The sequence below is a fragment of the Cetorhinus maximus genome, unplaced genomic scaffold (genome assembly GCF_964194155.1).
Source record: "Cetorhinus maximus unplaced genomic scaffold, sCetMax3.hap1.1 HAP1_SCAFFOLD_1299, whole genome shotgun sequence".
Taxonomy (NCBI): domain Eukaryota; kingdom Metazoa; phylum Chordata; class Chondrichthyes; order Lamniformes; family Cetorhinidae; genus Cetorhinus; species Cetorhinus maximus.
This window is the reverse complement of record NW_027597240.1, coordinates 18818-32938: the sequence shown is the minus strand read 5'-3', so window position 1 is coordinate 32938 and position 14121 is coordinate 18818. Positions and strand designations below refer to the sequence as shown.

At 45.8% G+C, this 14121-nt stretch overlaps 1 protein-coding gene across 1 annotated transcript in view; it reads right to left on the bottom strand.

Annotated features, from left to right (window-relative positions):
• Window positions 1–14121, bottom strand: part of LOC144676026 (substance-P receptor-like) — a gene marked incomplete at its 5' end in the record, with an annotated part of 52966 nt that overhangs the window by 21690 nt on the left and 17155 nt on the right. Inside the window, one exon of the mRNA XM_078536549.1 lies at window positions 5945–6095. Within this exon, the coding sequence (XP_078392675.1) occupies window positions 5945–6095 (151 nt within the window). The remainder of the gene's footprint in view (window positions 1–5944; window positions 6096–14121) is intronic.

Here is a 14121-nt window from a genome sequence, read left to right as displayed (position 1 = left end):
CAGTGGTCATGTCTAACCAGTCCTGAATCAAAGCCAGAGGTATCAGTGGTCATGTCTAACCTGTTTCTGAATCAAGGCCAAGGGTTTCAGTGGCCATGTCTAACCAGTTTCTGAATCAAAGCCGGAGGTTTCAGTGGTCATGTCTAACTAGTTCCTCAATCATATCAGAGCTTTCAGTGGTCATATCTAACCAGTTTCTGAATCAAAGTCGGAGAATTCAGCGGTCATGTCTAACCAGTTTCTGAACCGAAGCCAGAGGTTTCAGTGGTCATGTCTAACCAGTTTCTGAACCGAAGCCAGAGGTTTCAGTCGTCATGTCTAACCAGTTTCTGAATCAAAGTCAGAGGTTTCAGTGGTCATGTCTAACCAGTCTCTGTATCAAAGCCAGAGGGTTCAGTGGTCATGTCTAACCAGTCTCTGTATCAAAGCCGGAGGTTTCAGTGGTCATGTCTAACCAGTTCCTGAATCAAAGCCACGGCTTTCAGTGGTCATGTCTAACCAGTTTCTGAATCAAAGCCAGAGGTTTCAGAGATCATGTCTAACCAGTTGCTGAATTAAAGCTAAGTGTTTCAGTGGTCATGTCTAACCAGTTTCTGAATCAAAGCCACAGTTTGCAGTGGCCATGTCTAACCACTTTCTGAATCAAAGCCGGAGGTTTCAATGGTCATGACTAACCTGTTTCTGAACCAAAGCTGGAGATTTCAGTGGTCATGTCTAACCATCTCCTGAATCATAGCAGAGCTTTCAATGGTCATGTCTAACCAGTTTCTGAATCAAAGCCGGAGATTTCAGTGGTCATGTCTAACCATTTCCTGAATCATCGCAGAGCTTTCAGTGGTTATGTCTAACCAGTTTCTGAACCAAAGCTGGAGAATTCAGTGGCCATATCTAACCAGTTTCTGAATCAAAGCCAGAGGTTTCAGTGGTCATGTCTAACCAGTTTCTGAATCAAAGCCGGAGGTTTCAGTGGTCATGTCTAACCAGTCCTGAATCAAAGCCAGAGGTACCAGTGGTCATGTCTAACCAGTTCCTGAATCAAAGCCAGAGGTTTCAGTGGTCATGTCTAACCAGTTCCTGAATCAAAGCCAGAGGTTTCAGTGGTCATGTCTAACCAGTTCCTGAATCAAAGCCAAGGGTTTCAGTGTTCATGTCTAACCAGTTCCTGAATCAAAGCCACGGCTTTCAGTGGTCATGTCTAACCAGTTTCTGAATCAAATCCAGAGGTTTCAGTGGTCATGTCTAACCAGTTCCTGAATCAAAGCCGGAGGTTTCAGTGGTCATGTCTAACCATTTCCTGAATCATATCAGAGGTTTCAGTGGTCATGTCCAACCAGTTTCTGAATCAAAGTCGGAGAATTCAGCGGTCATGTCTAACCAGTTTCTGAACCGAAGCCAGAGGTTTCAGTGGTCATGTCTAACCAGTTTCTGAATCAAAGTCAGAGGTTTCAGTGGTCATGTCTAACCAGTTTCTGAATCAAAGCCGGAGGTTTCAGTGGTCATGTCTAACCAGTTTCTGAATCAAAGCCAGAGGTTTCAGTGGTCATGTCTAACCAGTTTCTGAATCAAAGCCGGAGGTTTCAGTGGTCATGTCTAACCAGTTTCTGAATCAAAGCCAAGGGTTTCAGTGGTCATGTCTAACCAGTTTCTGAATCAAAGCCAAGGGTTTCAGTGGTCATGTCTAACCAGTTCCTGAATCAAAGCCACGGCTTTCAGTGGTCATGTCTAACCAGTTTCTGAATCAAATCCAGAGGTTTCAGTGGTCATGTCTAACCAGTTCCTGAATCAAAGCCGGAGGTTTCAGTGGTCATGTCTAACCAGTTCCTCAATCATATCAGAGCTTTCAGTGGCCATATCTAACCAGTTTCTGAATCAAAGTCGGAGAATTCAGCGGTCATATCTGACCAGTTTCTGAACCGAAGCCAGAGGTTTCAGTGGTCATGTCTAACCAGTCCTGAATCAAAGCCAGAGGTATCAGTGGTCATGTCTAACCTGTTTCTGAATCAAGGCCAAGGGTTTCAGTGGCCATGTCTAACCAGTTTCTGAATCAAAGCCGGAGGTTTCAGTGGTCATGTCTAACTAGTTCCTCAATCATATCAGAGCTTTCAGTGGTCATATCTAACCAGTTTCTGAATCAAAGTCGGAGAATTCAGCGGTCATGTCTAACCAGTTTCTGAACCGAAGCCAGAGGTTTCAGTGGTCATGTCTAACCAGTTTCTGAACCGAAGCCAGAGGTTTCAGTCGTCATGTCTAACCAGTTTCTGAATCAAAGTCAGAGGTTTCAGTGGTCATGTCTAACCAGTCTCTGTATCAAAGCCAGAGGGTTCAGTGGTCATGTCTAACCAGTCTCTGTATCAAAGCCGGAGGTTTCAGTGGTCATGTCTAACCAGTTCCTGAATCAAAGCCACGGCTTTCAGTGGTCATGTCTAACCAGTTTCTGAATCAAAGCCAGAGGTTTCAGAGATCATGTCTAACCAGTTGCTGAATTAAAGCTAAGTGTTTCAGTGGTCATGTCTAACCAGTTTCTGAATCAAAGCCACAGTTTGCAGTGGTCATGTCTAACCACTTTTTGAATCAAAGCCGGAGGTTTCAATGGTCATGACTAACCAATTTCTGAACCAAAGCTGGAGATTTCAGTGGTCATGTCTAACCATCTCCTGAATCATAGCAGAGCTTTCAATGGTCATGTCTAACCAGTTTCTGAATCAAAGCCGGAGATTTCAGTGGTCATGTCTAACCATTTCCTGAATCATAGCAGAGCTTTCAGTGGTTATGTCTAACCAGTTTCTGAACCAAAGCTGGAGAATTCAGTGGCCATATCTAACCAGTTTCTGAATCAAAGCCAGAGGTTTCAGTGGTCATGTCTAACCAGTTTCTGAATCAAAGCCGGAGGTTTCAGTGGTCATGTCTAACCAGTCCTGAATCAAAGCCAGAGGTATCAGTGTTCATGTCTAACCAGTTCCTGAATCAATGCCACGGTTTTCAGTGGTCATGTCTAACCCGTTTCTGAACCGAAGCCAGAGGTTTCAGTGGTCATGTCTAACCAGTTTCTGAATCAAAGTCAGAGGTTTCAGTGGTCATGTCTAACCAGTCTCTGTATCAAAGCCGGAGGTTTCAGTGGTCATGTCTAACAAGTTTCTGACTCAAAGCCAAGGGTTTCAGTGGTCATGTCTAACCAGTTTCTGAATCAAAGCCAGAGGTTTCAGTGGTCACGTCTAACCAGTTTCTGAATCAAAGCCAGAGGTTTCAGTGGTCACGTCTAACCAGTTTCTGAATCAAAGCCAGAGGTTTCAATGGTCATGTCTAACCAGTTTCTGAATCAAAGCCAGAGGTTTCAGTGGTCATGTCTAACCAGTTTCTGAATCAAAGTCGGAGGTTTCAGTGGTCATGTCTAAACAGTTCCTGAATCAAAACCGGAGGTTTCAGTGGTCATGTCTAACCATTTCCTGAATCATAGCAGAGCTTTCAGTGGTCATGTCTAACCAGTTGCTGAATCAAAGCCAGAGTTTGCAGTGGTCATGTCTAACCATTTCCTGAATCAAAGCCAAGGCCTTCAGTGGTCATGTCTAACCAGTTTCTGAATCAAAGCCAAGGGTTTCAGTGGTCATTTCTAACCAGTTTCTGAACCAAAGCTGGAGAATTCAGTGGCCATATCTAACCAGTTTCTGAATCAAAGCCAGAGGTTTCAGTGGTCATGTCTAACCAGTTTCTGAATCAAAGCCGGAGGTTTCAGTGGTCATGTCTAACCAGTTCCTGAATCAATGCCACGGCTTTCAGTGGTCATGTCTAACCAGTTTCTGAACCGAAGCCAGAGGTTTCAGTGGTCATGTCTAACCAGTTTCTGAATCAAAGTCAGAGGTTTCAGTGGTCATGTCTAACCAGTCTCTGTATCAAAGCCGGAGGTTTCAGTGGTCATGTCTAACAAGTTTCTGACTCAAAGCCAAGGGTTTCAGTGGTCATGTCTAACCAGTTTCTGAATCAAAGCCAGAGGTTTCAGTGGTCACGTCTAACCAGTTTCTGAATTAAAGCCAGAGGTTTCAGTGGTCACGTCTAACCAGTTTCTGAATCAAAGCCAGAGGTTTCAGTGGTCACGTCTAACCAGTTTCTGAATCAAACCCAGAGGTTTCAGTGGTCACGTCTAACCAGTTTCTGAATCAAAGCCAAGGGTTTCAGTGGTCACGTCTAACCAGTTTCTGAATCAAAGTCGGAGGTTTCAGTGGTCATGTCTAAACAGTTCCTGAATCAAAACCGGAGGTTTCAGTGGTCATGTCTAACCATTTCCTGAATCATAGCAGAGCTTTCAGTGGTCATGTCTAACCAGTTGCTGAATCAAAGCTAAGTGTTTCAGTGGTCATATCTAACCAGTTTCTGAATCAAAGCCAGAGTTTGCAGTGGTCATATCTAACCATTTCCTGAATCAAAGCCAAGGCCTTCAGTGGTCATGTCTAACCAGTTTCTGAATCAAAGCCAAGGGTTTCAGTGGTCATGTCTAACCAGTTCCTGAATCAAAGCGGAGGTTTCAGTGCACATTTCTCACCAGTTTCTGAATCAAAGCCGGAGAATTCAGTGGTCATGTCTAACCAGTTTCTGAATCAAAGCCAGAAGTTTCAATGGTCATGTCTAACCAGTTTCTGAATCACAGCCAAAGGTTTCAGTGGTCGTATCTAACCCGTCCATGGGTGGGGGGGGTGGAGCGGGTGGGAACCACTATCCACAAATAAAACTCAGTTGAGGATTGGCAAAGATTTCTGAAGCAGAGTTTACTGCAACTTTACAAATATTTTGGTGCTATTTTATATTTGATTTCAAACATGTTATGAACCAAGTTACTTCTTAGTAGACTTGATCTGTTCTTTAACCAGGAGCTGGGAGGTCTGTGAATAACCCAGGACTGATTCATCAGCCGCTCCCTGTCTGTAACAATTCATAGCAAATTCACTTTAGCAAGCCTTTGCATCAGGCTAGGTACATTAGCGAATTAGGGAAGGACGGGCAAATGGGGCTTGTTCTAGTTGAAGAGGTGGTATTGGCACTGGCACAATGGACTAAATTGGGATGACATTGGTGATTAGCTAGTAACCTGTTTCACACTCCTGATGGGAGCCAACTTCGCCTCTAGTGCTTTCCCTCTGTGCTGCCTTTCCTATGATTCTCTTCTATACTTGAGAAAGGGACTGGATTGTTTGGATGTGGAGTTCGCAGGGGGGCTGACTTCTTGGACTAGCCAGCTCCAGAAGCTCAGATTCGCTAGAGAAATAGAACTGCCAGACCTGTGTACCTGGAGAAGGCAGCATAAGGACAGGCCCTGTGAAGAGGCGTTATCTCAAAGGCTATTGGCAAGCTACAATGGTGCAAAGGTAAGGAGACAGAAAGAAGGAGGAGATGCCTGAAAGGTTGAGGAACAGAATCAATAATAACAATCAAAACAGAATTGAATAAATACTTGTGGAGAAGATATTCTCAAGCTATGGGGAGAGGACTGGTGAATGGGACTAATTAAAAGGTTGTTCAAAGAGCTTGCATATGCACAAATGAGCTGAATGGCCCTTTCTGTACCGTATGATTCTATGAAACGACAAGGGACATGTTCCTAAATTTGTTAGGTTACTGGCAGAGCAATGGCCCGCCTTCCAAAGAGGTTCAAAGTTCTATGAACAAGTTAGTTGGAGTATTCAAGGGTGAGGGACCACGTTTTGGAATGTTTTTCTAATGGAATTAAATTTAAATAGTAAATCACAAACACGTAGTTTACATCAAAAAGATATCATGTAACTGCTGATTGTCTCTTTGTTATTTTCTGTTTTAAACAAAGTATATTGCAGGTGGATGCTTGCACACAAAAGGCATCATCTTGCCCCCACCACCACTCTGCACTGCTGCCAACATCCCCATAACTGGAGAAACGTGGTGTCATTTCTGAAAGTTAACAGCTATTTGGCTCACTTACCTTTCTCTTGGCATTCATCTGCTCCCTGTACCTGTCTGAGGAATCTCCTGGAATCTCACTCGCCCACAGAGTCCTTCCAACAACAGTGTAAGCATAGCCCATCACCATCAAAGGCAGGAAATAGACAAGGGCTGTGACACAGACATGATACCTGTCAGAGAGATTCAGCAGCAGTCAGTGAGGACAACCATTCACTAGGGGCTTTGGGTAGCTGAGTAAACTCACAAATGAAAAGAGAATTGCTGAACAGCAGAAAATAGCTAACAAACAAATTAATGATGTTATGACTTTGACAGATCCAATGACGTAAACCCTCAGAAAATGATTCACAAATGGAACCAAGAAAAAACTCTGACCTGTTTGTGGTTAATGGTCAGTTCTCAGGATTTATCTGATTGTCCGTTTAACATTTACCTCCCTTATTTAGTCTGTGCATGTTGTGCACAGCCAAGTTGTGCACAGTTAAGGTCCCACATATAGCAATGAGATAATGACCAGATAATCTGATAATTGATGCTGCCTGACCTGCCCTGAGTATTTCCAGCATTTTCTGATTTTCATTTGCAGTATGTTGATAGATAATCTTTTTTTGAATGTTGTTGTTGACTGAGGGATAGATATTGGCCAGGTCACTGGGGAGAACTTCCTCCTTGCTCTTCTTAGAATGGTTCCCTTTTACAACTGCTCGAGGAGACAGATGGAACCTCCCTTCAATATTTCATCCAAAAGGTGGCACATCCAACAGTGCAGCACTCCCCCAACATTGCAATGGGAATGTCAGCTAGATTTTGTGCTCAGCCCCTGGAATGCATAAGACTTGAACCCATGACCTCTGGCTGGAGGTGAACATACCACAAACGAAGCAGTGCTGACAGTGCTATGCATAAGATGCACCTACAATCCCCAGTAAAAACAAAGTGGAAAAACTCAGCAGGTCTGGAAGCATCTATGGAGAGAGAAACAGAGTTAACGTTTTGAGTCTGTATCGGACCTGAAACGTTAACTCTGTTTCTCTCTCCACAGATGCTTCCAGACATGCTGAGTTTTTCCAGCATTTTCTGTTTTTATTTCAGATTTCCAGCATCCGCAGTATTTTGCTTCCATCTTAGCCTACAACCGCCATCTTCACTAGGAGCCTACAACCGCCATCTTCACTAGGGGTCTCCAACCCGAGTTGTTGGAAGACACTCTGAAGAGTGAAGGACATTAAACAAAACTATCAAAAACCATTGAAGGCAAAGTCCATCAGTCAGGTCATCTGAATAAATCAACTGCTGTGAATAAATCAGTAGCTGCCTATTGCTTGTCTCTGATTATTTGGGGAGGTTACTGGATGGGGTCTCATATCTAGGTGCCTCCTTGTAGTAAGATCTGAGACAAAAATAAAAATACCTGGGAAAACTCAGCACATCTGGCAGCATCTGTGGAGAGGAACACAGTTAACGTTTCAAGTCTGTATGACTCTTCAACAGAACTAAGTAAAAATAGAAAAGAGGTGAAATATAAGCTGGTTTAAGGGGGTGGGTGTGGGACAGGTAGAGCTGGATAGAGGGCCAGTGATAGGTGGAGATAGCCAAAAGATGTCATAGACAAAAGGACAAAGAGGTTTTGAAGGTGGTGATATTATCTAAGGAATGTGCTAATTAAGGGTAGAAAGCAAGACAAGCAAGGTACAGATAGCCCTAGTGCGGGATGGGGTGGGGTGAAGGGAAGGGATTGAAATAGGCTAAAAGGTAGAGATAAAACAATGGATGGAAATACATTTAGAAATAATGGAACTAGGTGGAAAAAGAAAAATCTATATAAATTATTGGGAAAAAAAAGGGGGATCGGAAAGGGGGTGGGGATGGAGGAGAGAGTTCATGACCTAAAATTGTTGAACTCAATATTCAGTCCAGAAGACTGTAAAGTGCCTAGTCGGAAGATGAGGTGCTGTTCCTCCAGTTTGCGTTGAGCTTCACTGGAACAATGCAGCAGGCCAAGGACGGACATGTGGGCATGAGAGCAGGGTAGAGTGTTGAATTGGCAAGCGACAGGGAGGTCTGGGTCATGCTTGCGGACAGACCAAAGGTGTTCTGTAAAGTGGTCACCCAGTCTGCGTTTGGTCTTTCCAATACAGAGGAAACCGCATTGGGAGCAACGAATGAAGTAGACTAAATTGAGGGAAGTGCAAGTGAAATGCTGCTTCACTTGAAAGGAGTGTTTGGGCCCTTGGACGGTGAGGAGAGAGGAAGTAAAGGGGCAGGTGTTGCACCTTCTGCGGTTGTGTTCTTCTCCGCAGATGCTGCCACACTTGCTAAGTTTTTCCAGGTATTTTTCTTTTTCTTTTGGATTTCCAGCATTCGCAGTTTTTTGCTTTTATCTTAGTAAGATTTGAGATTCTGCTTTGTTCAAAGCTTCGGGCAGTAACCTTACCTCAGAAAGACCCTCACTCTATTTGGTTCTACCTATGCTCCCTTGAACATCCTGTGTGCAACAGTCACTGAGTTGTATTGTTTCACAACTATAATAACCTGAAATACAAATTTCTGGTTCGTCACCAACGAGTTGTTTTTCACCTTGTTCTGGGACCCAGGTTCACAATAGAATTATGGGCAGGATTTTACACTTGGCATGTGGGCGTATGCCTGACACGCTTGAGCGTAAAATAACGTGCAATGACGTTGGGTGAGTTCCCTGACGTCATCACGCACTCGTGCGATATTTCTTGTGCATGCCTGCCGACAATTCAGAGGCTTAAGGCCATTAAAGCAGCAACTGACAGCAATTTTCCGCTGCCCGTCCAACGTTATGGTTGGCGGGCAGGTGAATCGGCCAGGCAGCCATCGCATTTTTGAGGACTCCCCCGTCCAACGTTATGGTTGGCGGGCAGGTGAATCGGCCAGGCAGCCATTGCATTTTTGAGGAAACCTCATCCAAGGGTGGGATGAGGTTTCTGTGCTTAATTAAAAATGATTAAAATGTTTTGAAAAAATTTTCATAATCCATATGTTGGAGTGTCTCATTCTGATGCGGGAATATTTTTCCTGAGTTTACATTCTGTCTTTATTGATTTTAAATTACTCAGCTCCCTAAGGCAACTCTCCGCCTTCGGGGAGCTTTCTTTCCACGCTCCCCCATGTCTGCGCTGACTTCAGCACTCGCCCTCCTCCCGCCCCCAGCCCGGCAGCGCTGAGCCTTTCAGCGCACCTTTCACACTGCCTGGCTGTTAATTGGCCAGCCGGCATGAAATTGGCCAATCGCGGTTGGCGGTCCATTCCCCAGTCACTCCCGAGCCTGTCGATCGCAGCCACGCGCTGACCAGAAAATTCTGCCCTCTGTCTCCCTGATGAACTTTGGTCATGGTTCTGAGGTGCAAATGCAAAAACAAACCAGTTTTGTTACATTCAAAGCAGTACTTTGAATTCAAAACTAGCTGTACTTAAGTCACTTAGCCTGAAGGTGATTGTCTGAGCTGCAGAATGACAACTCCCTTGTGTACTCCATAGTGTCAGTGTGAGAGTGGGAAACATTCCAAGTGAAGGAATATCTTTCCTTTTCCTTGCAGGCCCAGCCCACATCAGAAAGTCAATAATTCCATACAACACCTTGCAAGTTAGAGAATTTTATCCTTGTTTCTGTAAGTTTTTAAAAATCTGTAATGATGATGTCATCAATTCATGATTTTATGGGACTTGTTACCATGGTGACATTGTCCCTTTAAATGGAAATGAAACATGAGACGAGTAAGTCCCATGAGTTCAGTAATTTTATGGAAATAATGTATCCCTCTCTCTGCCATAACTTTGACTGGCTTTACTGATAGGATCTATGGGGAGGATTTTCCCTTCGTCGGGTGGGTGCGGTGGGTGGGCCCTGGAGTGGCCGTGCAACGGCCCACCACCCACGATTTCACGTTGACTGGCCAATTAATGGTGAGCCAGTGTGAATCGTGCGCTGAAATGCTCAGCGCTGCCTATGTTGGGTGGGGTGGGAGGAGGGCGAGCGCAGAAGTCAGCAGCATGCATGCAGGTGCACTCACAGAAAGATTGAAGATTTTTAACTTTACAAACAAAGATGGTAAAAATAAGGAAAACATGTCCCCTCATGTGGCTCTGTCACATGAGCAGGGACATGTTGGAAATGAGATTTAAACATTTTTATTTTATTTTTAATTAACGTCAGAAATCTCATCCCGCCCATGGATGAGGTTTCCTCAAAAATCCAAAGGCTGCTTGCCCTTTTCACGCACCAACCAACCATAAGATTGGACGGGCAGGGATAAATTCCATCTGATTAATGAATTAATGGGCTTAACAGCCCTCTTAATTGTCAGTGGACATGCTACCAACTCCCACGCACACCCACCGACCAAAATATCGTGCGAGTGCGCAATGATGTCGGGATGCTCATCCAACGTCATCGCGCAATATTTCATGTTCTTGCGCGTTGGGGGCACGCTCGCACGTCGAGGTAAAAATTCAGCCCTATGCGTGTGCAGAGTTCACAAAGCTTTACATTAGAGGTATAAGCACTCAGTACTATGTACAAATGGCATTCAGGGCCCTAAGTGAGCCATTGGATGATGATTTGCATTTTAAATCGAGTACTATCTAACTTTGAGTGCGATTCCCTTTTGTCATTTAATCTCTCCAGCCTCCAGCCTTCTATCTTATCACAGACCTTCCCATTTCTACTTTCCCACCCCCTCCCACCACATTTCCCTGCATCCTAAAGCCTGCTACATCACCAACTTTTCCTGTTGTGATTAAAGACCATTGAACTGAATTTGTTTTTCTCACCAAAGATGCTGCCTGACCTGCTGAATGGCAGAACAGGCTCAAGGGGGAAAATGTGTGTGTGTGTCTAAGCACCGTCCCTTTAAATACCACCCTCCTTATTTCATCTCCTATTTTATTACAAGGTTCAATTGCATAGTGGTTGTGCTACTGGACTAGTAATACGAAGGCCTGGATTAATGATTGGAGATAGTAGTTCAAATCCCACCACTGAAACTGGTGAATTTAAATCCAGTTAATTAAATATATCTGGAATAAAAATCTGGTATCAGTAATGCTGAATTTGAAACCGCCAGATTGTCTTAAAAGCCTATCAATTCTTTAATGTCCTTCAGGAAAGGAAATCTGATTTCCTTACTCAGTCTGATTTATATATGTGACTCCAAACCCACAGCAAGGTAATTAACTCTAATACTGCCCTCTGAAATGGCCTAGCAAGTTGCTCAGTTGTATTAAAGAAAGTGACTCACCATCGCCTTCACAAGGGCAATTAGGAATGGGCAATAAATGTCAGCAATGCCCAAATCCTGCCAATAAATAATTTTTAAAAACCTGCTCACCAGTTGCTTAACATGAATCATGAAGAGAAATGAGCTGTTATCAATCTCACTCCGTACCAGTTATTGGCAGAACTTTTGGAATATCTTTTCCTCCTCTCTGGTGATGGTCTTGTCTCAACCATTTACTGTGACCTAAGGTTGGAGCAGCTGATGTCTGACAAGTACAGAGGAAGGCACCAAATTAAGAAGCAGAACCTCAAAAGGTAATGATCTTTGGAGAAGTGGGTTCCGGTTTGTGGAGCACTGGCACCAACATTGGGAAAGCGGGGATTGTTTCATTGGGACAGTCTATACCTAAACCTTGCTGGGGCTGGTGTTCTAGCGAGCCACATAACTATGTTATTAGAGAGGGTTTTAAACTGAATAGTGGGGGCAAGGGATCAAATTGGGAAGATGTGGTAAACCAAAGAGTGGAGACAAGGCGAGAAAGAAAATAATAAAAGGGCAACACTAAAGGCTCTGTATCTGAACATACATGGCATTCAAAGCAAAACAGATGAGCTGATTGCGCAAATAGGAATAATTAAGCATGATCTGATGGCCATTGTAGGGACATGGCTAGGACGACATAGGGTGGAATTTTCTGAGCCCGCTGGATGTGGGCATGATACGTGGCATGCACGGAAAATATGGCGCAACCTGCTTCATGACAGCATGAAGGCAGGTCGTGATCGTCTTCTCAGCCCACCAATGGTGGGCCGCATTTCCTGCCATCAGTCGGCGGGGAGCTAATTGTAGTACATCACCATATAATTAAAAGGCCATCCCGCCAGGCTCTTGGAACCCCACCATATCGTTCATCCATGTTGGTGGGAAAGCCCCTTCTTCATGAGGTTGCTGCTCTTGCCTTTGCGCAGCCTGGAGCCTCAGTCGCTCTCTCTGATGACACCCATGCGGCGGCCTCAGACTGCAGCACAGCAACGCTATAATAAGGCTCATGCAGCAGCTCGCAACTTGGTGGAGCAGACTATCACGATGCTGAAGATGCAGTTCCGGTGCCTGGACCGGTCCGGTGGAGCCCTGACTACAGTCCGCAGAGGGTGTCACACATCGTCATCATCTGCTGTGCCCTATACAACCTGATGCTGCAAGGGAGAGAGGAGCTGGCTGAGGAGGAGATGGAGGAGCTGCATATCTCCTCTGATGAGGAGGACACAGACTGGATTGAGGGTGACGGGGTCCTCGGTGGTGACAATGACAGGGATGAAGCTCTCGCACTAGCTAGATGAGGCAGGTGTGCTCAGGAGGCACTCATAGCTGCCAGATTTGTGGAGGATGATGACTCCCACAGCAGAGGTGGAGGCAGACTCCTGACTTGACGCCTTGTCTATGATAACTTTGGCGGGCATCCTCTGGAAGGCCAAGACTTGATGGGCCCCAGCCTGCTTTCAGGGTCCTGTTGTGTGGCAGTGGCACCCTCCGCGGCCTGTGGAGCTGGAGCTGCTGAGGTCACAGGAAGAGGGGAGTTGGATGGGCCGGGCACTCCTGGAATCACCTGAGTGTATGGCTCCGGGGTGTGCACCTGCTGATCACCTCCCTATGGGTGCCCAAAGGGACCCTGGCTGACTCCGTGAGCGGAAGGGGTAGCTGGAGTGAGATCGAGCTGCCCAAAACCCCTCTCGCATACACACTGTTGGAGGCCAACTATGGCATCAGCAATGGAGTTAAGCCCGCGCTGCAGTGCAGGAGTGACATCCTGGACCAAGGTCACCATCCTGCCAATGTTGACCTTGGTGCATTGCAATGCAGGCGCTATCACCTCAGCCTGAAGATGGATGGACTCTTCCATCGTGCCTTGCAATCTGAGGAGTGTAGCGAAAATCCCTTCCTGATGTCCCCTAGCTTGCCTTTGCAGCTCCAGCAACTGTGACATGACCAAGTCCAGAGGCTCGTCATCTGACTCGGACTCAGCAACATTCTGGCCTCCAGCAGTCCTCCGAGTGCCGGGGACCTGCTGGGGACCTGGGAGGTAAATGCCTCCGCCTGCTGTGGATCAGAAAGTCAGATGTCCTTACCAGATTGTGATCCCGGGGATACTCTAAAGCTAGGTCCCACCAAGGTGTCTCTCTGCACTGATGGAGGGTGGGGGTGAGCGCTGTGACAAGTTTTCAAGGAGGCTGCCTTCAGATTCCACTTCAGAGATTTCTTCGAGGCTTGACTGGAGGCCCTGGATCATGGACTCTGTCGGCTGTTTGGCAGATGTGCCTGTGAAAGCAAGGGGAGATAATTAGAGCATGGCAGTGGCCTGTGAAAGAGGACACATCACTCACAGCATGGTTGTCTGATGAATGTTGCACTGCTGGATCCTCACTTGGTACAGCAGCGCCGACCTCACCGTCAGCACAGGACCGGTCTTGGTCATCACCGGCCAGATGGATGGCTCGGTTTTTGAATTCTGTCAGAATTTTGAGCTCCAGCATCCCTCCACCTGTCTGTGACCTTTCCCTCCTGTTGTGTGTCAGTTTGTCCTGCATGGATAGAGATGGGGAGATTGCATCAGGATGCCTGCTGGGCCAGATGATAAGTATGCCTGGCCTGTGTGGGTGGTGAGTGGTCCCATGGACAGGATGACGACAATGACAGTGTGTGTGAGAGTGAATAGTGATGTCCCTTGCACTGGCAGTGAGTGAGATCACTGTGGATGTATGATGGGTTTGTGAGTGTGTGAGTTGAAATGATGAAAAGAGTGACTTACCCTGATCATTCATTCTTTTGCGGCAAAGAGTAGCTGTCCACCTCTGTAGGGCGTTTGCGCTGACCACCACTGCCACCACCTCCCAAGCTGGGTTGGTGACTTTGCTGCCCATCCTGCGGCCAGAGCGGTGGGGTACAGCACATC